The sequence below is a fragment of the Chenopodium album genome, chromosome 16 (genome assembly GCF_948465745.1).
Source record: "Chenopodium album chromosome 16, dcCheAlbu1.1, whole genome shotgun sequence".
NCBI classification, from domain to species: domain Eukaryota; kingdom Viridiplantae; phylum Streptophyta; class Magnoliopsida; order Caryophyllales; family Amaranthaceae; genus Chenopodium; species Chenopodium album.
Window position 1 is genome coordinate 3,376,704 of NC_137849.1, and position 27,179 is coordinate 3,403,882.

A 27,179-nucleotide genomic window follows, 5' to 3' on the forward strand; every position below is an offset into this window, starting at 1 on the left:
CCTTATTTAATTCAACTTATTTTTACTTATTTCAGATAAATAAGTTCAGATCAGATCAGATCATAAAAAATAAGTACAGATCAGAACATCGTTTTATGTGTGGTTTTTTATCTCTAAATATCTTTAATTTCGTATTAAAAAAATTGCGAAAATTACATATTAATAAACTACACATTATTACGAATCTAACAAGATCCCACTTGATACATTTTTTCCTTATAGATTATCGTACACTTAAGGTTAAAGTTTGGTCAAATCAGACAATCAGAATAGACCAGATCAGATCAGCAAAAATAAGGTAAACCAAACAAGGCCTTACTCTGTATTCCAGAAGATCCCATATAATTTTCCAAAAAAGACACACCATGAAGTAATTTAATAATGGGAACTGAACGTCTACGACCCTGTGCAAACATCCCTACTGCATAGTTCACTTCAGCTTAATATCAGTTCAGTTCAGTTTAATTCAGCTCCAATCAGTTCAGTTCAGCTCCTAATTTCCTTCTCTCATAAAATATTCATTTCAACTCAGTTCAATTCAGTTCAGTTCAGTTCAGTTCAGTTCAACTTAGTTCAGTAAATGTGAACATGCCCTAAAAGGGCGTCAAATTGCAAAGTCTTTAACAAAGAAAGTACTATATAAAATTCTAATATGTTTAGAAGTTAACAAAACAAAATTTGTCAAAATGGTTTAAGCGGCAAGATTAGATCAACCATCTAATGATAACTAAGGTCTATAATCATTAATTTCATATTTAAATCTGTGCGGTTTTTAATTTGAAAGGCATATAATCATTAATAGCACAGAGCCCCTAAATTGCTTAAGATGGCCCCGCATGTAATATTATAGTTGACTTACATACAAATATTATGTTTTGACAATCTGAATGAAAAATTGCTTAAGCATCATTTGTTTATAATCATCGCGATCAAAACCATATTAGTTCAACAAATAATAAAAGAACGAAGGAAATATCTTATTTATTGCGATAGATTTAGGAAAATTAAGATTGTTAGGAATGAAACCATGTATTTTTTGAAGTACGGCATTCCTATTGTATATATTTATTGTAATTTGTGGATGAATATTATGAATGAGAAAATGCAATGAGATAATATAGAAATATAATTTTTGTCACATTGGCTGTAATGCCACAGTACATGTTTTATTTTTAGTCTTTTACTTGAACTCCTAGGCCATAAACTTGTATACATTGTAAAATGCTTCCGCTATTCAAGCCAAGTCAATTGACCTAACATCTGAAAATTCTTTCAATTTTACAATTCTAATCATGTGAATTACAATGTTAGGCGAAACTTACAATTCTGCTGCATTGAAGCATGTGTTTTTAACGAAAGCGCAGAGACAACAATCACCAGTAGTCGTTATACAACCAACAATACCACAGAAATGTCGTACTTCAAAAAATACATGGTTTCATTCTTCGAAACGACATCTTGTGCAGGAAAAGGAACTAGCTTAGAGCTTATTCAGGAGCAGTACTTGGGTTCCAAGAAACCTCACAAGAAGTCCGTGATCAGGAGGCCTAATGACAAGTTTCGCTTTCGTTTCGATTGGGACAACACTGAGGACACATCTCCCGATCACAATAATTTACATCATGCTCAACTGCTGTTTGGCAGAGGCTTTCGAGGTGGAATAGACCGTAGGCAGCAGAAGAAGCTGTCTGAGGATGATCATATGAAGGTCGACCGCCATTGGTCTGCCAAGAGGGTTTAGGATATGACTGAGAGGGACTGGAGAATTTTCAAGGAGGACTTTAATATATCTCTTACAAAGGGTCTAATGTTCCTAAGCCAATGAGGAATTGGGTAGAGAGTAAACTGTGTTCAGACCTGTTAAAAGTCGTTGTGGAATGAGCTGGGTATAAGACTCCATCCCCTATTCAGATGGCAGATATTCCTTTAGGACTACAACAGCAAGATGTAATTAGAGTTGGCGAGTTGCCGAGACTGGCTCTGGAAAGACTGTTGCTTTTGTTCTTCCTATGTTGGATTACATAAAGAATATGCCGCAAATTACTAAAGAGAATGAGGCTGAGAGTGAGGGTCCTTATGCTGTTGTCATGGCTCCTACTCGTGAACTAGTGCTGTAGATTGAAGAGGAGACTGTTAAGTTTGCTCAGTGTCTAGGAATTAAGGTTGTATCTATTGTTGATGGACAATTAATTGAAAAGCAAGCATTCAAAATCAGATAGGGGTGTGAAATTGTTATAGAAACCCCTGGATGTCTGTTGGATTGTTTGGAAAAGCACTATATTGTACTGAATCAATGTAATCATGTTTTTCTTGATGAATCTGATCGAATGATAGACATGGGTTTTATGCCCCAAGTTGTTGGTGTGCTGGATGCAATTAAAGGAATTGTGTCTTCGATAAGTGCAATTACTAGATATATCAAGGATCACTATTATGGAGATAATAAGTTCATTTTTTTGGGTCGTCATTGTCTGGTGCTAGATGTGGCAAATGATCTTTGGGCTAATTAAATAGTCCAAAGCCCAATAGAATGGATCTTACAAGGTCACACAACAAAGGTATTGGGTCAAACAAGTAAGAGGCCCATTAATGGGCCTCATGAGGATATGACAAGCCATGTAAGGAGTAGGGCTAGTGTAGTTAGAAGTGGGCTAAGAGTTTGGGCTTCACATGGACTCTAATTATATATGTGATATATAAATAGAGGTCATGCCTAGGATTGAAAGTAGAGACAATTCAACCATACAGTGAATTATGAAGCAAGCAACCAAACTCTCTCAACCCCTCTCTCTCACACGCCTCTTTCTTCCTCCCCCTTTGTCCGTACCGTAAGGACCACCCAAGCAAGGTGGTTGCTCACGGTGGTGGTGGTTCGTGGTTCGTTTGTCTCCTCTCTTCTCCGTTGAAGGTTGATTGAAGTGTTCAGTTACAACTAACTAACATTAGTGGAGGTTTGATCTGTGCCTGTAAACTAAGTAGAGGAATCATACTTGGGGTTCTTTATCTCCCATTGTTCTTGCTCGATTGCACGTGGATTCACGCTTCAAAGGTATTATTATTTGTTCTTTATGTGTTATGCAATGATCTTGGTTATTAGATGCTTATGAATGTGATTCATGAAATTCCGCTTAGAGTATCTAAAGTCCTACATCAATGCCTTCGAGTAATATGAATCCTAAAAATGAAGGAGGAGCTCGATGAGAAAAAGATTTACAGGACAACCTATATGTTTAGTGCCGCTATGCCACCTTCCGTTGAGCGACTTGCCAGGACGTACTGGAGGAATCCTGTGGTGGTGACTATTGGTACGCTAGGGAAAACTACTAACCTAATCACCCAACGTGTGATCATGATGAAGGAGTCTGAAAAAACTTGTAACCTACGAAAAAAACTTGATGAGTTAGCCAAATATAAGACAACAATAGTACTTGTTAACACCAGGAAGACTGCTGATGTAGTTTCGAAAAATTTGAACACATCAGGCTATCGAGTTACTACATTGCCCGGTGGCAAATCACAAGAACAAAGAGAAATTCGCCTGCAAGGTTTCAGGACCAAGAAATATAATGTTCTGGTTGAGACTGATGTTGTAGGACGCGGTATTGATATACCTGATGTTGGGGATTTTCTAGTAAACAAGGGTCACAAAGAAATGGAAATGAATTTATTGGAAAATTCTTCGAGGCGTGAACGGGATCACTTTCCTAAAAGTATAATTCCGACCCTATACTACAACCTATCACTGAAATTACTTAGAAGATACAACGAAGAACAATTACTATCACTTGTAGGATGATAGCAATTCAAAGTATAAAAGTGTTTGTGATTTTGTGAAAATGAACAACTGATAATAACTCCCTATGCCAAAGTGATAAAATAGAAATTATATTTCATCTCACAACTTTCATCCATCATATGAGGAGTTTCTCATATATATAAGATAGTAGCTTAGTATCAAAGGTAACAATGCATTAAGTCAAGCATTAAACAATGCTTTAAGTTATGCATTGAACAACGTATTAAGACACACATAAACAACGCATCAAACATCAAATGTTAACAGATGCATTAAACAATGCATTAATACACTAAGTTATAATGCATTAAGTATGTAACTGCCCAACTAAATCAAGAGAAATCAAAACTGAAACCGTAAGTAGTAACGGTTGCAATAATAGTGACGAATCAACCATTTTCTTCCTTTCTCTTAATTAGTTGTATACTACTACCTTAATCATATGTTGTCTAAGTCATGACACCTTAACCAAATGACTTAAACTTAACATAACATGAATAATAATCAATTAAATACTCTAAATTCTCCGACACCTGATGTAGTGATGTTGCTCATGTAATTAACTTTGATATGCCCGGGAGTACTGAGAAGTAGGGCTGTGCAAAAATCGGTCCAGACCGTAATTTGGACCTGAACCGGACTGGACCTGGATAAGCCCGGACCGGACCTGCTGATTCCGGGCCGGTCTTCGGTCCAAGAAAATTGTGGATTCCGGGTTTCAGGTCCGGTCAGGTCTAGACCCGGAAAAATCAGGTCTGGACCTGAAACCCGGATTTTAATAATAATTGGGGGAATTTTTTATTAGTCACTGACTCACTGACTTACCCAGTTACACATTTCCCTACCTTAACATTTTCAAACTCAAAAAACTTCTCTTATAGTCTCCACTCTCCAGCGCAGTCACACATACTCCATTTTTTCCGACGAGTTTGAGCATCATCGATTCACCGTCTGCGTCGCTTCTTCTTCATCGGGACTCTCAAAGTCGAGTTAAAGCTATGTCTCGAAGTTTTGCTTTTCGAACCTACTTGTTCGACTTCTACTATGTTCAATTACTTACTATAAATGGATAATTTCATTATTAAGGTTTAAGATATCTTCGCTTGCTGCCAAGAATTCAGTTGGTAAAGTATCAAATAGTTATCATCTTTGTAATAAATTATAGTAGATCTGAATATAATTATATAAGTAATAAGCTTGCTTTTCTACAAAATGCATAAAGATTAGCCCCAGGATTTATTTATTTGGTTTTTTTTTTTTTTCTGACAGGTTTAATTTATATGATTAGGCACTAATAGTTGGTTTATTTTATATTGTACTGATTTTTGACTTAATAAGTGTGTAATTGGCGTTGTAGTTTTTAGCTTAATAGGCTTTTGTGTAATTATATGTTTTTATTTTTCAAGAGTAAAAACAATAAAATTGCTGAAACAGGTCTAACAGGTCTAAAACCGGACCGGACCTGAAAATTCAGGTCCGGACAGGTCCAGACCTGATTTTTTCAGGTCCGGTCCTCGGTCCCCAAAATGTCAAAATGCCGGTCTTCAGGTCCAAGGGTTCCCGGTCCGGTCCGGTCCGGTTCTGGACCTGTGCACAGCCTTACTGAGAAGTACACCCATCGTATTGGTCGTACTGGGAGAGCAGGGAAAACTGGTGTGGCGACCACGTTTTTGACTTTGCTTGATACTAATATCTTCTATGATTTGAGGCAGATGCTTATTCAGAGTAATAGCCCTGTTCCACCTGAGCTTGCAAGACATGAAGATGCAAAATTCAAACCTGGATCAGTTATTCCTATTCAACACTGATACAAATGTTTAGCGATAACCATATTTAATAATTTTGGGCCTTTGAATGAGTTCTGTAAGGGCTAACTTTTGGGATGTTCTTCCCTTTTTTTTTTTCCTTGTATATCTCTTTAATTATCTATGATTTATTATTATTATAAATAAAAAAATTAGAATTTTTTATTTTTATTAACAATCTCTTTAGCATTTATAAAAAATAATACAAGTGTAGGACTAAAATAATTAGATTTTTTTGGTAGAATAGAAAACATATTCTTGGACTTTAACCATTAGCTGAAAGCTCCAACGTGACATAAAGGACACGGTTTCAAATCTCATCCACCCCCAACTTTCAAGTGGAATTTTATCCATACTCGTTTCCCTCTTCTTTTTGTCACATTTGTTTTTCTCTCCAAACTCCTCTGCTTATCTAGTTGTGGGCTTGTGGCTACTGTCTCTCTCTGTCATATCTCTCCATCTCTTTTCTTCCATAAGCAACTAGGGAAAAAAGTTATAGGTATGTATTTTTATCCTCCTCTTTCTTGATTTGTTTATCAATTTGATTTGTAAGAACTAGAACATCAACATGTTTTATTTTCTGAAATTGTGTAAAGGATTTTATATGAAGGCTTGTCTAAATTGGTTTAACAAGGGTCGAATTTTGCTTTCATTGTTTCTTCTTAAATGGTAAATCTTGGTGCCACAATTTATCTACAAGCATGCAAATAATACTAGTGTTGACTTTTTTTTTTTTTTTTATAACATAGTAGGCAAAATGGAGCTCAAGGAGTCGCTTCCAAAAGAATCATATGGTTATGAAATGTGTCTATACCAAAACTTTTGGTGCCCGGAATTTAGCTTGGAGCCGGTGATCGCCCTCCAGAATCATTTCGAAGCACACGAATCCGACATCTTTGTCATCAACATGCCAAAAACCGGCACAACTTGGTTCAAGTCTCTTTTATACTCTCTCTTAAAGAGGTCGGACAACTGCCTTTCAAACACCTCATTGCAAACCCATAACCCACATGAGCTCATCTTAAGCCTCGAAATCACGATCTATGCCAAGGATAAAACACCCGATTTGACCAATTTAACACCGCCAAGGCTATTCTCAACCCACCTACCATATGCTTCTCTACCAGAATCGGTGAAAAATTCTCAGTGTAAAATCATCTATGTTGCTCGCAATCCCTTTGACACGTTTGTGTCATCTTGGCATTATTACACGAAGTTGAAGAATGTCAACAACAATGCAGCTCAGCCTTCGAACATAGACGAGTATTTTGAGAAGTTCTGTGAGGGTAAGAGCCTTTACGGGCCTTTCTTTGATCATGTCATGAGCTATTGGAGAGAGAGCTTGGAGAGGCCGGAGAAAGTATTGTTTTTAAAGTACGAGGATTTGAAGGAAGATGGTGCATTGCAGCTCAAGAGGGTGGCTGAATTTGTGGGGTACCCATTTTCGAAAGAGGAAGAAAAACAAGGTATGGTAGAAGATATAATAAACCTTTGCAGTATAGAGAGCTTGAAAGAAATGGAGGTTAATAAGAATGGAAAATGTGATCCTGATTTTGACAACAAAAGTTTCTTTAGGAAAGGGGTGGTCGGAGATTGGGTTAATTATCTTACACCCGCTATGGTTGAGCGCCTGTGTAAGATCAAAGATGAAAAACTGAATGGTTCTGGGTTAAGTTTTTGTACTGCTACCGAACATAACGAACTCTGAATCATATAAGTGGCAAATGTGTCATTTGGATTAATTCTACTTCAACTCAAGTCGAGTAGATTCATCTTCAAGTGGTAAGTTGTTCGGTTTGGACTTTGGATCTGTTGACTTTTTTTTTTTTTTTTTTTTTTCAGTTGGTTTGTTCTGTTCCATCAATAAAAACATGAGTAATGAGGATTTATCTTTTAATAAATTATATATCCACCAGTTTCTCTGCATCCATCACTGAATACTGCTACTAGATTTCTGTATTGTTGCAGCAATTTTCACAGGATCCATATTTTTCAATCTTTAGATGAGGATAAATAATCAATCTTTCTCTCTTGTAAAAAAATAAAAAATAAAAAAATAAAAAAATCAATCTTTCTCTTGATATCAATTTAATGTATAATAACCATGCAGTATTGTTTCACATTATTCGGGCAGATCCCAGATAAATCAAGGTTTGGAAAATTTGTGGGATTACGGGTTGTGTTCTTTAGGAAATCCCGCACTACCATAGTACCGGTTGTTTAAACGACATAGTTTTATTACTCCAAAGAAGTTCTCTGGCAGCCTGCATTGTTTGTAAGGACAGTCCACTATTTTATGAGATAGAAATGGGTTATATAGTTACCAGATGCATCTTTAACTGACCACCTTTAAATAATCACTCTCTTAAGTCTTAAAAACAAATGAGTTGCTCTTTCAACTCTGTCACATCATGTATAGCACTCTCTGAGTAGGTCGAATTCAGTTTGCTTGGCCAATCACAAGCTTTTCAAATTGGATCCAAGCTTTAATATAGTTTTTTCAGCATCCTTGGTCAATCATTCCATAAGGTCACCTCATCATCTATGGTTCTGCACTCACTACCCATGATGCAGGCACAACTACTAATATTGATGATTCAAGTTTCTCTGTCATTGGTTACTTCTTACTTGGACTTTGATACAATCTATCATGGTTCGTCTTAAAAGTAACAGCCTAATCCTATATATACTGGCTAAAGTACGAGGCATCCACAAGAACTACAACTACGAGTACCACGAGAAAATAGAAACAGACATCAAGAAGAGATCAAGAAAGCATTGTGTTAATGTCACTTTAATGATAGTATGATACATGGGACTATGGGAGGTATGAAGGCTTTAAGCACCTAAAAACCCTATTGGGCCTATTGGCTACAGAGAAGCATACACTTCTTAAGTACATGACTAAAAACACTAGCAGTACTAATAACAAGAATGTTGCTAAGCTTCCTATTTGCTAGAACTTTGACAAGCTTTTAGAGTCGATATGAACAAAGTGCCCAAAAAAGGCCATGATTAATATGCCAACAAGGAACAAAGTAAACCATATAAAAGGTGAAGGGTGGAACTTAACAAGTCAAGCAGTAGAATGCAATATTAAGTCCTCAATGCAATGGTGACTTCCTTACACCATGGCCTTCTTGATCACCCATTGACCCTATTCTTAAGTAATTGGCTGTGAAGACTGCAAGAGCATCTGGCTTCTGAAGTGGTAACATTCGAGTGGTATCATGTATTTTCAATAATGCTAGACACCTTAAATACAGCTTCATTTCGGGTACCATAAAAAGACCAATTAGTGACCAAAAATTAAGCATTTTGATTTTCATGAATTTTGCTTGGAAAATTAAGGGAAGCAACCAGGTGTAGCTAATTACAGGATAGAGGTATTTACCAAGGTAAAACTACAATTGATTGGGGAGTGATACATAAATGAAGAACCAAAGCCCTAACCTCCAGCCCTATCAAAAACCGTCTCTCTTATCTTGTTCTTCAGCTTCCTTGTTGGCAACTTGAACAGATTTGAACCAAAGAAAAGCCTGCACATGATGCTAGAATTAGTTCATCTGACAATGACGCCATTTAGACTTATTAAGTGTTCCCCATTTCGTCGAAACTTGCATTGTTGAAAACTTGTGGAATAATTTGCATGAAATAAATTTTGGCATTACCAAGTCAAAATTCTTTTGTTTTGCACAATAGTGTTCTATCATTTCTATTACATTTGTTTGCTGCTTAAGTTTAGGAGTCAATCAGAATTTGGTCCTAGTTTCATATCATAATTCAGTCAGTCATTTGCCTATATATAGGGATGTAACTTTACAGAGAAAAATGTCGATGTAGTCCATTCATTAAACAATTCTTGGATCCTTTCATTCCATTTTCCTCTGCCTTAGTTGACAGAACTTCAAACAGTTTTGAACCTCATCTTAAACAGGGAAAGAAATAAAAATAAAAAAAAAAATAAAAATCTGAATAACCAAAAACTAGGAGAACATACCGAAGTTGGAATTCCAGTAATTGCGAAAAATCCCAGCACAGGAGCATAGAAAACGCTATCCGAGTTCAAAAGTCCAAAAACAGGCTTTTGATTGACATACTCAAATATTGAACCAATCTGCACAATCAAAAACAAAGTGAAATTGGTTAAGACATATATAGGGATATTAGAAGGTCCTGCATTGTATTCAATTCACACATAAAGGGAAACGATGAGGTAAAAAGGACTTAAAGGATTGACCTCTTCTTTTCCCTAAGATTATGTTTGGTTAAGAGGGAAGACTAGATTTCCATTTTCCTCTGTTTGGTTTGTATAGGAGCGAAAATATTTTCCATAGTGATAAAAACAAAGGTTTTCTAAAGGGTGCAAAAGATGTCCCTTGTTCTTACGTTTTCCCCCCTTTTTCTCACTACCCTCCTCTCTACTCTTCCACCTCTCTCCGCCATTACCCTTTTTGTCATAACCATTGAATTGAAACATACTGTCAATTGAAAATTAAATTCGATTTAAATGTTTTCATATGAACCAATCACAACCTGAGATTACCTAAGTGCATACAATCCTAGGGTCCAAATTATAATCTATAGTGAAGGAACTTACAGCAGCTATAGCAGTAATAGCCGAGGCAAGCAAATAAACAAAGAAAGGGACCTCAAATCCCTCCTTCAGTTCATTTGACTTGCCTTCATCACGAGCCCAAGGGGGTGGCTCATCCGAGTCAAGCTTAGCCCAAGAAGGGACTGATTCCTCGGACTTCTTACTCGCTTTTGCAAACAAAGAACCCTTCTTCCTGCCAGCATTAATCTGGTTAACTTGTAATCCCTTGATACTTCTTCCTAGGCAGGGCAAATTCAGCATTGTAAAAGTAACATCTTGACAACATCTTGTGTGAAGTAATTGTAGACCCTTCCCTCCAAAAATCAACTTTGTTGCACAAATGGAAGATGAACTTGCTGTAACCATAGCTTACAGACTTTTCTACTCTTAAATTTCCAGCTATATTGAACTGAAATGACATAATCACAAGACAAATGTATCAATTAAACATGAGTGAATCTCGATAATCATGAGCAAAATAATCAAATTTCAGTATAGAAATGGTAATAATTGTGACCTAACCAAAACAATAGATTACCAACACAATTTTCATCAAAGTTCTAATTTTTAACACAGAAACAGAACAGAAAAGTATCCATTAAAAATGGGTGAAGCTCAACGAAAGCAAATCGGCAATGAAAATTCAGTATAAAATGCTGATATTTGTGACCCTAAACTTAAAATTGAATTATCAACACAATTTTCATCATTTTTTTTTTTTTTTGGTATAAATTTTAATTTTCCTCAAGAACAAAAACTGCCTGATTAAAGTAATTAAAATGAGTATCAATCAAATAAATCAATTCAAGCAAAACATATGCAAAATTGGGTCATAATAGAACAGAAAATATGAGCAAATTATGAAGCAAATAAACAAATAAATTGATCAAAGTGAAATTTATTAAGGAGATTACAATTATATATTTATAGTGCTGATAATACTGATTGTATAAATTTGGAAAAAGTTTGGTGGAAGACATTACCTTGTAAATTCGGTTGAGAAGAAAGGATTTTGGTGGGGTTTTGAGAGTGAGGAGGGAAGGAGTGTTGAAAAACTCAGATATTTTTTTGGGGAAATTGGAGGGAGAGAGGTTATGCCTCCTAAGCCAGACAACTAGGGGGCTTGTAGGTGGATAACATTCTTAAATTTTCGTACACATTTATTCAACAATAAGTTGAGTAAAAATAAGTTAATATTAGTTAATACGGATTATAAGTAAATTTCAGTAATTTTAAATAATAAATATAAAATATAATAGCAAATTAATAGGAGTAATATTCGGCACACCCCAGTTAATCAGGCTGATTTACATGTTTTTGTAAATATAATTACCTCGATTTTCGTGAACAAATAACATATATATATATATATATATATATATATATATATATATATATATATATATATAAAGTTGAGTTTTTTTCCCGAGTTTTTAGAGAGCCATATAGGATTTAATTTTCTTAACGCGTCACGTAGGATTATAAATTTTAATTGTAGCATATAAAGTAAGAGATTATTAATTTCTTTTAAAATAAAATAATTCAAATGCCATGTAAGCAAAATTGTCGAATGAGATTTTTAAGTTTTAATTAATTAAATATAAAATAGTATCTTTTGATATTATGAATTTTATCTAAATATATAACAAATTTTAGCACATACATAAAAAAAATATATATATTTTTAAAAATTTAAACAAACCGTGCATCTCACGGACTTCATCTAGTATTATATATTTTGATCTGTTTGCCTTATTCCCACCCGTCTTCCCCCTTCATTGAAGCTCTTTCACTAAAGCTTCCTCTTTCGCCTCCAAACGCCCAAATTTAATACATGAAATACGTTCATGTCCTTGTTATAAAACCAACCCATTTTATCTCAACTTATCTCTCCCGTCTAGTGGTCACCAGCCACCAACAGCTACTGGTGAATCACTACACCACAACCACCTTAAATAAAAATAATTTTATTTCATTAAAAATAATTAAAGTTTTTCATTTTAAAATAAACCTGATATCAGTTCAACAAACCTAATTTAAGTTCAGTAAATATTTGGTGAATAAGTGAAAAATATGTGAAGGAAATAATATGCAATTTAACTAATTGATGGCAAAACAATTTATCAAATTATCTTTTTGTGGAAGAAACTGGTTTTTCCTCCGTCTTAAATATTCATAGCATAAATAATACGGTGTACTCGTAATTCATATGCTACTACCAAAAACACATTGTCACAATCACAAACTAGCAACACATACTTAAAAAATAGAAGACTAAGACGTACTATTCGTCTATTCAGGTACAACTCTTTTAAGATCCCACTTAAGTATATTTTGCTAATTCATTGATCAATTTTGTCTTTACTAGAGGAGTCTACGCGTGCGACATAATCGATATTTATGGTCGAGTTGTAATATCTTGTCATGACACCCAAAACTTACTGGCTACACTTTTGAATGCATATATTAAGAAATAAATTGTTGACAATCATATCCTTGCAAAGGTACGTAAATGTAACACTTGATATATACTATTCACTTTTTAGTTGTAGTTATAAGCTTTTTATGGTGCAATATGGCTTTTGTTATGAATTATAATATATATCATCCGTCACTTTTAGTTGCAACACTTGAAAATATATATACATTTTTCATTTTTTTTATAATTGATCTTTATTTTTATTGACTTTTTTTGTTGGGCAAAATAGTCATGTGGGATCTTATTAGATTCATCTCGATTTATATATATGTTTTAAATATTTGATCTTTAGATTTTTACATGTCTATAATTTGAGATACAAGAGATTGAAATTATGTATTGACAAGCGTGAAAGTTAAATTGTTGCAACTAAAAGTTAACGAAGAAAGTTTCAAAAGAAAGATGTCTAATTAGGTGATGAGGTAATTAAATTCGGTGGGTTTGTTTTATTTATTTATTTTTTTTTTATTTTTTTTATTTATTTGATTATTTTTTTTTTTTTTTTTGTGGAAATAGTAACAAAGTGGATTATATCCAATCTATTACCCCACCCTTTGAAGAGGACTATTATCAGGTTAAATAGTCTTGCCTTCTAACGTTAGAAGAAAAATAACTTTGGGCGTTGGAAGGGAAGGAAGACTAAAAAAACTAAGAGAAATGAATATGGAAAAGCATAAGAGTTAGTATGACATAAATGGGTATATGGATAAATAAACATTTTTAGGGGAAAAAAAGTCATCACACTATTCATAAGAGTTCTTTTGAACTCTTTATAAAGCAAGTTCTTTTGAACTCTTTATAAAGCAAGTTTAGCCCCAAATCTTAAGATTTGGATGTGACATCATTTTTGGTGGTCTCCATTGAAAATGATGTCATCAAATTCTTATTAAGACTCACTAAGGGTCTGTTCACATTTACTTAATTTCAGTTCAGTTCAGTTCAGTTCAACTCCTAATTTTCCTCTTTCATAAAATATTCAGTTCAGCTCAGTTCAATTCAGCTCCAATCAGTTCAGTTCAGTTCAATTCAGCTCCAATCAGTTCAGTTCAGTTCAGTTCAACTCCAATCAATTCAGTTCAGTTTAGTTAAGCTCCAATCAGTTCAGTTCAGTTCAGCTCAGTTCAATAAATGTGAATAGGGTCTAAGACTTGTACAAATTTATCACTTTAGCCCTAAGATTCAAATATATGATATTTTTTTTTATTATTATCTCTTTATATGTAGAAAAGTGTAAAAAAAAAGAATAATACAAATAAAATTAATACGGATCCCAATCTTAAGTCTTAAGAAAATGAGACTTTCTTGAGATTTGAGAAAAAAAAAAGGGTAAATTCAGGTTGATCTCTGAGATAAATTATGTGAATAAATCTCCTCTCACAACTTATTCATTTTCTTTTATTTTTTAAATGATGAAAGGAAAATAATAAAATGGCACAGATTTCAACACATAAAGTTGTGAGAGGAGATAAATTAGATTGTTGATCTCTGAGATTAACTGGGGCTCCCTAAAAAAAAAATAGGAAAAATCTTAAACATAAGTTTTAAAACTCGAGATGATGATGTCAGCAAGATAGGTAATCTAGAGGAACACGAGCATTAATTCTAATTCGTGTGAGAAAAAAAGTTTATAGTTTGGGCGAAACCTCCTCTAAAACCTCAGTCGTGTATGCTGCTGAAGCCACTAAACCCTTGAAACCCAAGAGAGAAGCAGAAATGAACAGAGTTGCGTCATTGTTGTTGAAGAAGAACAAACCTTTGAATTCCATTTTATACAATAATGTCAAGGGATTTCTGACTAATTCCAGCAGTTGCAGACCTTCTTCTAATGAAGGATTCAGATTCTTCTCCTCTGCAATTGGTTCTGCTGCTTCAATTACTGCTCGAAATGCCGCCATTTCTAGCTTCCGATCTTTTCCCAAGGTTTTTCTCTTGCTCAATTTTTCTGGGTTCTTTCTCATTTTCCCTGAATTTGTCAATTATTATGAGATCATGGAATTTTTTTATAATTATTCTAGCTCAAATTTTGTTGTTATATTCTTTTTTTATATGGAGATTGTTATTTTGTGTGCAATTATTAATTTGGGTGCTTACAAAATTGGAGTATGAAGTAGTATTCTTGTAAATTTTTGTTGTCTAATTAACATATCTTCAATCTGATGAAATTGCTGTTTCTTTTTATGTTGATTTTGGCATTGGTTAGTTAATTAAAAGAAGCCCCTTTAGATTGGGAGGATCATTCAGTTTTTAATATTTTTGAGAAATTCGTCGATTTGGTAAGGTTAAGAATACAATAAGTTAAAGCTAAATCAACAAACAAGAACCCCAATTATACATTGATCACTAAAAATGCTTTTATTACAACCATAGACAAGAAGTTGAAGTAATATTGATCTTGAGAAATACAGATTACAAAATTAAGCTAGGTAAAGAATTAAGGAGTTTAAATATTACTCCTCGAAATATAACCAATTAGGGCCAATAAATTAGCCTGAACTGTTATCGTGCAGGGTCACTTGGAGCGACAAACTAATCCAAGGCATATTCTAACAATATAATTACTAACCTAAAGGAGAATGAGATTATTGTTTCAAGTTTTTTCAGAGCTGAGGATGAATAACTTTTGGCTGTATTGGCATTGGATGATTAAATTTCCAAGGTTCTTGTTTTAATTCTGCTTCTATTGCTATGCTCATGATTAATATATGTATTTGCTACTAAGTCCTGATACTGTATTGTTTTTCAATCACAGGCTGTCCATAGATACTCAATGAGGGGTATGTGCACAGCTTCTTCAGTTCCGGCTGAAAAGGCAGGATTAAAGCTATTAGTGACTGCTGGGCCACGTGCTCAGATGATGGTTGGAATTTGGCTATTTGGTTCTGCGGCATGGGTGTTCAGCATGGTTATTCTTGGTGGAATTACTCGACTTACTCGCTCTGGTCTTTCGATGACTGATTGGAAATTTACTGGGAACCTTCCTCCTATGTCGGAGGAAGAATGGGCACGTGAATTTGAGAAATACAAGCAATCCCCTGAGTACAAGCGGTTAGTGTTCATTCCTCTTGAAAATAATATGGCACTACTATAAAGCAATGATTGTCTGTATACATGCAACAATTGTTTTATCATGGTCCCATTCAGCTTGAAGTGTAAAAGTTAGTTTCTACAACTTGTTTGATATTCATTATTTTATATGAGTTTCATCCAGTATTAACAAGGGGATGAGTCTTGAAGATTTCATGTTCATTTATTGGATGGAGTATGCACATCGCATGTGGGGAAGGGCACTCGGTGTCATGTTTGCTTTGCCATTTTCATATTTCCTGCGTAAAGGGTTTATCACTGTACGTCTTGGTCTGAGGCTTTCAACTCTATTTGCTCTTGGGGCTGGTCAGGGGCTCATTGGCTGGTGGATGGTTAAAAGTGGTCTTGAGGTAATTGTGCTAAAACTCAATCATGGACTCCATCAATTTCATGTTTCCATAATGATAAGTGACATCATTTTACTATCTTTTTTTTCCTTCCTCAGGAACCTGAATCAGAATATGCCGAGCCAAGGGTAAGCCCTTACCGGCTAGCAGCTCACCTTACTTCGGCTTTTGCTATATATTGTGGTCTTCTTTGGACTGCTCTTTCTGTAGTGATGCCTGAACCTCCAGCTGAGTCGTTAGCATGGGTTAATGGTGCAGCTAAACTTAAGAGACTTGCCATCCCCGTGAGTCTTCTTGTTGGTGTCACTGCAGTCTCGGGAGCATTTGTTGCTGGAAATGATGCTGTATGATTGCTCAATTCTCCTCTCTTAGCTGCGTTTAACTGGTCTATCTACTATAATTTATGACAAAGATTAACAAAGTATCTTTCAACAGGGTCGTGCATTTAATACCTTTCCTAAGATGGGTGACACATGGATTCCAGATGATGTTTTGAGTATGAAGCCAATTATGAGAAATTTTTTTGAAAATACATCTACAGTACAGGTACAGATCGTGCTTTCATTTTGTACAATAGTCAACTTTGTTATATTGATAAAAAAAGATGCCGTCACCTATGATTTTCCTAAAGCGTCCTTGAAACCTTAGGATTTTCTTTGCACTGAAGTGTAGACGAGTAGTTAATAAGTATATCCTTCTTTGGTACTGCTTGGCATTGATTTATCATGTACAGGGGAAAAGTAGCACTGAATAGGCTCTTATGTTTGTAGCTGTTCTTCTATTTTTTGGTTAAATCTCCTTTTAACTTTTTTGGCTATAAAAAAATAATATTATTTATTAAAAGAAGAAAAGAGTAATTCGAACAAAATCAAAATAATTGCGAAGTATAATGAACTGATTGGGATGCCTTACAACCCTTTCCCATAAAGTGGTGGAGACCTCTAGACTCTAGTGCATCTCATATCTACTTCCTGAAATCATGTTCTTGCATAAGATAAGCAGTAGCATATGCCATACTGCATAATTCAATAAGTAAATGACTCAATAGTTAGGATTACTCCAAACCATGCAACTGTACTTATAAGTGATAGCCTTATTCAAACCCAACAACTGCAATGAATAACCTTAATAGGATCTCTCAGCACATATGCCAACACAATGACCCTTAAATAAAAATTTTCCAGTAGGGTAATGCAACCTTAGCAGGATTATATTTTGGTAACTGAACTAACTAGAATCAAAAGTCTTGTATATCCTCTTAATAGAGCTAGTGTGTAGATGACGTTTTATATGCATTTGTAGAACTGTAGTCCCTTGAGATCTAGCTGACCACAATCTACTCTTACTTTTAGTTGGATAAATAAACAAAATTAAATTTTCAGTTTGTGAAGAACATTATTATGACCCTCAAGTAACTCTAGATCAGTTAGAAAGTTAAATAATTTGCATTACTATGTCTTGCAGTTGGATCATCGTATCTTAGCCACTGCAACCCTGGCATCAATCTGCGGTTTGTGGTGGGCAGCAAGGAAGCTGGATATCCATCCTGCTGTGAGATCTTTGGTTGGTAGTACTCTTGGAATTGCTGGTCTGCAGGTGAATTAAAACTTTCATATACTTGCATATGTTCAGCTATGCCAAATACTTGATTTTTTTACTTCTGCAAATTGCATGATTCAAATTGCAGGTTACTCGTGCTGTTTTTGTATGTATTACATGAATGACCCTGATACTTTTTATTCATCAAATGCGTGATTCTGTTTGCAGGTTACTCTGGGAATTTCAACTTTGTTGTCATACGTTCCGGTTTCACTTGGCACAGCTCATCAGGCTGGAGCATTAACTCTTTTAACTCTAATGATCCTGCTTAATCATACTGTTCGCAAGCCATCTCTCTCTCTCCTAAGAACTCTGCCTTCGGTTGCAAAAGCAACATGATCACGTCATTTGGAAACTCTTTGTTTTACGATTTGTGAGTATTTAGATAGACTCCTTTTATCATTCATTATTGAAAACGTTCACATAGTTTGGACAATTGTACTTGGTAGAGTTTGGGACAAATAACATGAAGTCCTCGATAATGTTAAATCAGAAATTTGAAATTTTGTACGAAGTACCGTTTCATATACAAGGAAATTTTATGTTAAATTATACGAGTAGTGTTTATCATATATAGAATTTTTGTAAAAATTCATATACAAGAAAGTTTTATACCAGATGATTAGTTTTTGTCACTATATAGAGAATTTGCTTGCTAGGTTTACTCTTTCAGCAATAGAAGCATATGCAACACATTCTCCATTGTGACTGCAACATCAAGCATTCACTTTTTTTAACCAAAGCTTCAACTATTTACTTCATAAAGTTTAAATTTTATTAATCAAAATGTAATTACTTAAACTTTCTTTAATCAAACCTTCAATTTTTTTTTTTTTTTTGATGGTAAGAAAAAAGCTTCAATTGAACTTTGAACATACAATTATTACTCACATTTTGTCTTGATTAAACTAATTTCTTTCTCCCATATCTTTGCTTGGAAGTTGGTTTGCTATACGAATATATGATCGAGTTACCTTACAGTATTACACTATCTCTTTTTTTTTTAAGGAACAGTATTATACTATCTTAATCAATAACAAACCTTTGTGCTTGTCAGACAAAAAAAAAAAAAAAAAACCCTTGTCATGAGAGAAAATGTCTTTATTTTATCACTTGGATTTGTCAATAAAACAATACAACTCAGAGGATATATCATGAGTTAACCTAAACATGAGCGCCACATTTTCGTATTTCACCACCATATTGAAAAATACAGAATCCCTAGGAAATAAGCAGATGCTATGATCATATCCGTGCAAATTCAACTATAGCAAGTTCTGAATTTCACTCCATCAAGGGTGTGGGGTTGGGACAAAATTTGGTTCTAAAAAGCAAAGAGCACAATTAATTGATTGCATCACTTCTCTCGCCAGAATCTTCGCTGCGGCCGCTGCAACAGTAGAAATGTGGCAGCTTCACACGACCACAACCCCTACACAGCCAACAGGCAATAGCAAAGGTGAAAAGATGAATACAACTGCAACCACGATTAAAAATTAGCGAAATATCGCAAAACTAATATACAAACAGGCATTTTACAATGATCTTGATCAATATCTGTGATCCAGGTGATTTTTTTATAAACTTCCTATTTATTTAGATAGAAAATCTCAGGATGTCCCAAAATATCATGAAAAATGCTAGTGAGATTAGACAGTCCCAAGATATACATTTTTGTCATTGCTCGTTTGCTCCTAGTATTACACATCTTCTCTAAATCTATCTCTATTATATCCTTAGTTACGGAGAATATCTTGAAACACTCCATAAAAAAGATACATTTCACACTTTCCAATTTAGGTTGTCAAAATGATTTTCACACTTCCTTTTCAGACTTTTCTGTTTCTTCCCTCCATCTCATCAAATATTTTCCTGTTCTTAACCAACACTTTTGCTGAAAATTGTTTTTCCTCTCTACACACTAAGTTTGTTATAAACATTTAATACGGTATGTATTCCATGTCAATCCAAATGTGAAGTTTAGCCTGGTGCAGAGGGAAAAGGAAGCGAATAAAAACCCAATGCTTCAAAGAAAAGCAGAACTTGCTAGTTGCTACAGAAATGCCAATATGTGATGCAACCTTATTTGCCACTGAATTCACTGTCCAGTCTGGTGTATATTCACATTGGATAGGATATCCATTAAGGAGAATAAGTTCACAGTGTATGAGTGCAACACCCCCCCTTTATATTAAACTGTTGTGAAGTGACATGATTTTCATTTGGTTATCTTATGAGAGTAGCAAAAAAAATCCCAATTAAAACTCTTATCTACTTGTAAGTTGTAATTCCACAGAAGATCCAAAAGAAAGTAAAGCACATATCTTATATAGTTAAATGCAGTTCATAAACACAGTTCTTGTCAACTCAAAGATCAAAGTTTTAGATAGATATCAGATGAAATGCCTTACTTGCATCGGACTATAACTGGAGTAGGTTTTAGAGCCTTTGGCCCATTTCTAATGCCTCTCTTGTACTTTGAAACCTGATCAAGCAAATAAGATTTACGTTAATAAACATGCAACAGGCAAAAGTGTGTAGCTTAAACAGGTCCTAACATCTTTAGTACATACACCTGTCATTCTGACTAACATTATCTTCTACAAACAGCATAAAAAGTTTGTTAAATAGTGACATCACAACTTTGTAACTAGCAGCATTAGCAACAAAACCAGTATATTTCCAAAAAACAGCAAATTCCGGTGTCTCAGTGGCAACATGAGAGGAACATTAAGATAAACTAAGCAACCTGGCATCTCAGTCTATCAAATTTTTAACCAATACACAGATTCACATATTCCACTATGAATTTACACTAGCACTAGCCCTTCGTATATCCATTTTCAAATTTACAGACAGGATAAGAAACAAAGAAAATAAAATTCAAAAAGTATCATCCATGCCAACCATGACAAATTGACAATAACTACACTGAAACTAGCTGCTTGAATTGAGTAATCTTACAAGAATCAACAAACTGCTTCAACTTTTTTTGCTAACAACTACACCCAAAAAAAGAAAATGCAACAATCACAATTTATTTCACACTTTAGAATATGATTTGGAATGCAACACCTGAAACCATTAACTTAGTATTCCCTACTTTGGAAAATTCAACAATTTTTGAAAATGCAGGCAATAACCAACAGCAAAAAATTCAGAAAAATTAGAATCAAAATGAAGCATCAACTAGTCATCTTGTAAATCAGTACACATTGCAGACATGATAGATCATCATGCTTCCAAATAGACGATTCACTGGGAAATTTAGCAAACACAGATAAAGTGAATAAATTGAAGCTCGTAAATCACATAGAAAGAACAATCGACACAAATTACCAACAATGTAGCACACCTGCTAAAACCCTAAACCCAAAATATTGTCAAAACTTAATTCCTTAAACCCTAATAGCCCCGCAACCGAAAATCACAAAGAACAACAAAATTGAAATAAAAATCAATCAAACAACATTATATGATTCGAAACCCTAAATTAATAAACCAAACAAAGATCAAGAAAAATTAAAAAAATTGATCTTTGACCTTCTTTTTGGGAACAGCCATTAGGTCCATGAATCCGCCGCCATGAACAGAATTAGTGTCATCTTCAGGAAGAATTAAAGGGGGCGATGAAATGGGGTCAATTGAATTGCCAAAAGATGATGGAATTGCATAAGCATGAGTAAATCTTCTGACAGTATGAAGGCATCCATCAACTTTTCCCTGCAAATTTCGTTGTAATCCCAATCTGAACGCCATGAATTCACTATCTTTCCACTCTTGAAGAAATCCCAACTAGGAATTTGAATTTGGAGAGTGTGGGTTTAAGAGGAGAGAAGAGAAAAAGTACCCTTATGCCTTATTCTGATGTGCAGTGCTAGTGCAAAGCTAAGGTTTTGCGGTGAGTCTTGATTTTAATCAATCTCTCCTGTGGAGCGATCTCTAGCTCATTCAATTGGGTTATTGACTTATTGCCTATTGGGGTTTGTTTATTCATATGGGTTGAGTCGAGTTAAGATCTAATTGGGTTGTTAATTATTTTTGAGTTTTAATTTGGTTCAATAGCATGGTTCCTAAATACAACCTTCATTTACTGAGCACACCCCCCTAAAAACCCAAATATACTCTCACTCTCAAATTCCTTCTGATTTCTTACGTTCTCCTCTCTTTCAACCTAAAACCCCAAAATTTTCAATCAAAAAATTCACTCAATACTCAAATCAATTTGAGTACTTGTGCTATAATTATTCAAACGAAATTTGTCGCTTGATCTTCCCTACAAATTGTTCGTTGTTGTTGCCAAGGTAATCTTCACAATCTCTAATAATTTTTGTTGCTCCATTTTACAAATTAATTTAGGGTTTAATTTCGACTTTTTTTAACGCTTGAGTATGATGAATTTTGGGGTTTTTGTATACTCTTTATTCTATTGGGATTGGGTAGTATTACCGTATTAGAGAAATTGGTTAATGCAATTTATCCTATTTTGTGTAACTGTTATGAAATGGATTTGACTGTTTTGTATGGTTGGGCTAAAACAGAGGAATTTGTTTCGTATAATTGGGATGTAATAGTAGTAACTGCTTTATATAACTGGGATATAACAGTTCTGGCTGCTTTGTATAACTGGGTTGTAATAGACTATTTCTTCACAAGTATTGTTAGTTCATATGGGTCATTCGAAATTGTTATACTATTGCATTGAGTTCCCAATTTTAGTTGTTTTGAATCCCTTGAAATTGCTTTATGCATGGTATCTAATTATATATTATGCGCTTATGTTCCTATTATGCATGGTATCTGATAAGTGGTTTATTTGACCACTTATTGTGTTAATTTAAACCCGGTTTTGCATTCATTTCCCCTCTTTCTAACCCGTTTTGAATGAAAATGTTTTATCTCGGCCTTGCCCCTCCTTGGTTTGTGTTTATCCATGTTTTGCAGGTTTATTGATTCAGTTTGGCAAGCATTCGATGCATGGATTTTGTCTAAGGCAACAAAATTAGAGAAAGGAGAGCCCGCTCCTGCTGGAGCGGGCGTGCACCTCTCAAGAGCGGGCGCTCCAAACTTCCTGCAAACTTACTACCAAGTGCACCCTGTGAGGAGCGGGCGTGCACCTGTGAGGTGCGGGCGCTCCTCCCCAAACTTTCAAAACTGCTTGTATTCTGAAGACAGCTGGAGAGGGCGTGCAACAATCTGGAGCGGGCGTTCCTAGCCGTGGAGCGGGCGCTCCTCAGGTGGAGCGGGCGCTCCTTCGCTGGGAATCCGTTTTCTTTTGACGGATTTTCCTATGTGTTTCGGGGAGTATAAATACTTCCCCTTTAGTTCATTTGTAGGAGAGACAGAAATAGCCTAGTTTTTAGAAACTCCTTTTAGTTTTGAAACATTAATTTAGCTTAGTTTTCACCAAATTAATCATTGTAATAGTTGGTTTCAATATTCATCCTCAAGAATTGGCACTTTGTATTCAACATTTCCAAGCTTCAATTAGTAATTTCCTTCTACTTTCCTCCATTCAATTTCTGATTTTATTTGTGCTTGCATGATATTTAAATCTTCTTGGTTCTTGATAATTTGTTATTGGATGATAGTTATTTCAATTGTTAATCACTTTTCCCCAATTATTGAAGAAGTTAGAACCCTAATACTTGTTTGCATGTTGATAAACATGAGTTGTGAGTAGTCTTCTTGCTAGGGGTTAGGTGAAGCTCAACCTTTTGGGTTAATTATGCAAATGTGGGAGAAGCATTGATGTTTGTATTGCAATTAAATTGATTATATGAGATTGCTTGTTAGTTCTTCATGATAGGATTAGCTACCCTTGACTTAGGAGCTTGATAGCATGATATGCTTAGTTTGACATGGGAATGTAAATTGAGTATGTCATTACTTATTGCAATTTGATTATGTATCATCTATTGCTAGACTAATGAGGAATCTAAGTTTAGTAGTGTGAGTTGTTTTCTAATTGCATGAGGTCGATTTTACATATTGTCCTTGCTATACCTTGTCTATTTTACTCCTCGTTTGCCTAATTGCCTTGGTTGAGTGGATCCCATTCCCTAGTGTCTTCAACCCATCGATTTAGAATCATAGTTTGTTTGTCTACTTGACGAACCCCAATTGACCATAGACTTTGAATTAGCTTAAGTGTTAAGATCTTTAGCAACCATATCCCGTTCCTTGTGGACCAAACTCTTACTTATCATTATGCTTGGTTTGTAGGGTGTTTGCTAATAAATGTGTTTGATTGAGTGTGGAATGTGCGACCGTTCTAACGCCCATCAAAATGGCGCCGTTGCCGGGGAACGGTGTTGTTTATTGCTAATTGATTATTTGAGTCTACTTCACCATAAAACAACAAAAATTCAAAAAGAGTGTTTTTCTTTTTGGCTACACTTGTAGCCTTGTTACTAATTGCAATTGTTGAGAGTGTATGCGCAGAAACCATAACAGGATTTTAGTGCCTTACGATCCCGAGATTGAGCAAACCTATAGGAGGAGAAGGAGAGCCGGTTTTAGGCCATTAACTACTTCCCCAACTAGGGAGGTCAATTTCGAAGAAAGACAAGAGCAAATGGTTGACGGGGAACAACCGGTCCAAAGACCTTTGAAGGAGTTGGGAACTCCGGGAGCTTATAGAGCTTCAAGTGACATTGCTCCGCCCGTTACTCAAGCCAATGATTTCGAAATACGCCCCGCAATGATAAATTTGATAGAAAAGAGGCAATTTATTGGAGCAAAACATGAGAGTCCTCTTGCACATTTGAATGAATTTGAAAAATATTGCAATACGATCAAGGTAAATCGGGTAACTCAAGAGTTTGTGAGACTAAAGCTATTTCCTTTCTCCTTGATAGGAAGGGCTCTTGAATGGCTTGAGAAAGAAGTAAGGCCGAACTCCTTGAGAACTTGGGACGAGGTCACCACGGCTTTCTTAGGGAGATTCTACTCTCAAAATAAGACGGCCGAGGCAAGGGCTTTGATCCAAGGTTTTCGTCAACGGGCTAGTGAAACCATTTATGAGGCTTGGGAGAGGTATAAAGAATATCAAAGGGAGTGTCCCCATCATGGCATTCCGACATACCAAGTGCTTCAAATTTTCTATGGAGGCTTGAGCCCACAGGGAAAGACTAGCCTAGATGCGGGAGCGGGTGGCCTGATTATGAACAAGACGGAGGAGCAAGTCATAGAGATAATTGAGGATGTGGTGAGGCACCACATGGATTGGCAAGAAGGAGAGAGAGAGTCTCTAAACAAGGGAGGAAATATGGTTTACTCCGTTGATCACCTCAACGCCATCAATTCATTTTGATGGGTGTTAGAACGGTCGCACATTCCACACTCAATCAAACACATTTATTAGCAAACACCCTACAAACCAAGCATAATGATAAGTAAGAGTTCGGTCCACAAGGAACGGGATATGGTTGCTAAAGATCTTAACACCTAAGCTAATTCGAAGTCTATGGTCAATTGGGATTCGTCAAGTAGACAAACAAACTATGATTCTAAATCGATGGGTTAAAGACACTAGGGAATGGGATCCACTCAACCAAGGCAATTAGGCAAACGAGGAGTAAAATAGACAAGGTATAGCAAGGACAATATGTAAAATCGACCTCATGCAATTAGAAAACAACTCACACTACTAAACTTAGATTCCTCATTAGTCTAGCAATAGATGATACATAATCAAATTGCAATAAGTAATGACATACTCAATTTACATTCCCATGTCAAACTAAGCATATCATGCTATCAAGCTCCTAAGTCAAGGGTAGCTAATCCTATCATGAAGAACTAACAAGCAATCTCATATAATCAATTTAATTGCAATACAAACATCAATGCTTCTCCCACATTTGCATAATTAACCCAAAAGGTTGAGCTTCACCTAACCCCTAGCAAGAAGACTACTCACAACTCATGTTTATCAACATGCAAACAAGTATTAGGGTTCTAACTTCTTCAATAATTGGGGAAAAGTGATTAACAATTGAAATAACTATCATCCAATAACAAATTATCAAGAACCAAGAAGATTTAAATATCATGCAAGCACAAATTAAATCAGAAATTGAATGGAGGAAAGTAGAAGGAAATTACTAATTGAAGCTTGGAAATGTTGAATACAAAGTGCCAATTCTTGAGGATGAATATTGAAACCAACTATTACAATGATTAATTTGGTGAAAACTAAGCTAAATTAATGTTTCAAAACTAAAAGGAGTTTCTAAAAACTAGGCTATTTTTGTCTCTCCTACAAATGAACTAAAGGGGAAGTATTTATACTCCCCGAAACACATAGGGAAATCCGTCAAAAGAAAACGGATTCCCAGTGAAGGAGCGCCCGCTCCAGATTGCTGCACGCCCTCTCCAGCTGTCTTCAGAATACAAGCAGTTTTGAAAGTTTGGGCAGGAGCGCCCGCACCTCACAGGTGCACGCCCGCTCCTCACAGGGTGCACTTGGCAGTAAGTTTGCAGGAAGTTTGGAGCGCCCGCTCTTGAGAGGTGCACGCCCGCTCCAGCAGGAGCGGGCTCTCCTTTCTCTAATTTTCTTGCCTTAGACAAAATTCATGCATAGAATGCTTGCCAAACTGAATCAATAAACCTGCAAAACATGGACAAACACAAACCAAGGAGGGGCAAGGCCGAGATAAAACATTTTCATTCAAAACGGGTTAGAAAGAGGGGAAATGAATGCAAAACCGGGTTTAAATTAACACAATAAGTGGTCAAATAAACCACTTATCAAATCCCCCCAAGCTAGCCAAATGCTTGTCCTCAAGCAATTTACATTGCCCAAAAACAAACCCAAAGATCAATTTGCTCAAAGAAAAGCACATGCATAGATACAAGAATCCTTAAGCAATAAGACTCGATCATGAGGTAAATGCCTAAGATCAACCACGGTCATGACTAGCCAAGGCCTAGCTAACCTTTCCAAAAATACTCAACTCAAGCCTATTCAACACATCTTACCGCGTCCCTATCAAAAAGTTCAAATCCCCCCTAATGGTAGTGTCTCATGACTCCTCGAAGGAGCCGGAGAAACATAGATAAAGCGGGTTTCGAAACACTCGACATCTCAATGAACAAGTACCCTCTCCATAAGCTTGTGAATCAACTCCCTCCTCCGACAAAGGCTTCCACTACTCTCCTAATCATTACAAAACTCAAGATTTCGACATAAAGTTAAGGCATAAATAGAACTAGAAGTGCATTGCAATTTGAGCCAAACTAAGATGTATATCATTGAGAGCGAACCTTAAGAGGTTCCTAACCTTGACCCAAGCTACAACCATGAATGAACCTCTTTTTTTTTCTTTCACTTCCTTTCTTTTTTTCTTTTTTTTATTTTTTTTTTATATTTACAAAACTTGGGCATTTACATCACTAACTACTAATTACAATGAATTAAAATTTAAACTATGGAGATGGTAATAATAGAAATAAGGAAAAATAATAT

The 27,179-nt window shown here is 35.4% G+C and overlaps 3 protein-coding genes, 1 non-coding gene and 2 pseudogenes across 4 annotated transcripts; 3 read left to right on the forward strand and 3 right to left on the reverse strand.

Annotated features, from left to right (window-relative positions):
* The first annotated feature begins 1,411 nt into the window (after positions 1-1,411).
* Positions 1,412-5,604, forward strand: LOC145586140 (DEAD-box ATP-dependent RNA helicase 21-like; annotated as a pseudogene).
* A 757-nt stretch (positions 5,605-6,361) lies between these two features.
* Positions 6,362-7,618, forward strand: LOC145584673 (cytosolic sulfotransferase 15 pseudogene; annotated as a pseudogene).
* Positions 7,619-8,896: 1,278 nt separating this feature from the next.
* LOC145584674 (uncharacterized) lies at positions 8,897-11,325 on the reverse strand. Its single transcript, XM_081641486.1, has 4 exons — positions 11,182-11,325; positions 10,202-10,607; positions 9,602-9,718; positions 8,897-9,140 (listed from the first exon to the last, which is right to left on the reverse strand). The coding sequence occupies exons 2-4, from the start codon at positions 10,562-10,564 to the stop codon at positions 9,066-9,068; spliced, it is 555 nt and encodes a 184-aa protein (XP_081497612.1). The 5' UTR covers positions 10,565-10,607; positions 11,182-11,325; the 3' UTR covers positions 8,897-9,065.
* A 2,964-nt stretch (positions 11,326-14,289) lies between these two features.
* Positions 14,290-18,284, forward strand: LOC145584675 (heme A synthase COX15-like). Its single transcript, XM_081641487.1, has 7 exons — positions 14,290-14,597; positions 15,427-15,722; positions 15,886-16,111; positions 16,207-16,452; positions 16,544-16,654; positions 17,573-17,704; positions 17,876-18,284. The coding sequence occupies exons 1-7, from the start codon at positions 14,391-14,393 to the stop codon at positions 18,044-18,046; spliced, it is 1,389 nt and encodes a 462-aa protein (XP_081497613.1). The 5' UTR covers positions 14,290-14,390; the 3' UTR covers positions 18,047-18,284.
* A 511-nt stretch (positions 18,285-18,795) lies between these two features.
* Positions 18,796-21,612, reverse strand: LOC145584676 (uncharacterized). Its single transcript, XM_081641488.1, has 3 exons — positions 21,251-21,612; positions 20,119-20,192; positions 18,796-19,139 (listed from the first exon to the last, which is right to left on the reverse strand). Exons 1-3 carry the CDS (start codon positions 21,464-21,466, stop codon positions 19,052-19,054), a joined length of 378 nt encoding a protein of 125 aa, XP_081497614.1. The 5' UTR covers positions 21,467-21,612; the 3' UTR covers positions 18,796-19,051.
* A 3,066-nt stretch (positions 21,613-24,678) lies between these two features.
* LOC145587068 (small nucleolar RNA R71) lies at positions 24,679-24,784 on the reverse strand. The gene has a single exon (XR_014101114.1). It is a non-coding gene; the product is annotated as a small nucleolar RNA R71 (small nucleolar RNA).
* Between the last annotated feature and the right edge of the window lie 2,395 nt (positions 24,785-27,179).

Bases quoted from the DNA above. Each gene is read 5' to 3' on its own strand.
- LOC145584675 (XM_081641487.1), top strand. From the start codon at position 14,391: ATGAACAGAGTTGCGTCATTGTTGTTGAAGAAGAACAAACCTTTGAAT. The intron at 15,723-15,885 runs GTTAGTGTTCAT...AGTTTCATCCAG, and splicing joins CAATCCCCTGAGTACAAGCG to TATTAACAAGGGGATGAGTC. The intron at 17,705-17,875 runs GTGAATTAAAAC...TTCTGTTTGCAG, and splicing joins TTGGAATTGCTGGTCTGCAG to GTTACTCTGGGAATTTCAAC.
- LOC145584674 (XM_081641486.1), bottom strand. From the start codon at position 10,564: ATGGTTACAGCAAGTTCATCTTCCATTTGTGCAACAAAGTTGATTTTT. The intron at 9,719-10,201 runs GTAAGTTCCTTC...TTGATTGTGCAG, and splicing joins CTATTACTGCTATAGCTGCT to ATTGGTTCAATATTTGAGTA. The intron at 9,141-9,601 runs GTATGTTCTCCT...CATCATGTGCAG, and splicing joins TTACTGGAATTCCAACTTCG to GCTTTTCTTTGGTTCAAATC.
- LOC145584676 (XM_081641488.1), bottom strand. From the start codon at position 21,466: ATGGCGTTCAGATTGGGATTACAACGAAATTTGCAGGGAAAAGTTGAT. The intron at 20,193-21,250 runs GTCAAAGATCAA...TTGCTTGATCAG, and splicing joins TGGCTGTTCCCAAAAAGAAG to GTTTCAAAGTACAAGAGAGG. The intron at 19,140-20,118 runs GTAAGGCATTTC...TTGGCTGTGTAG, and splicing joins CCAGTTATAGTCCGATGCAA to GGGTTGTGGTCGTGTGAAGC.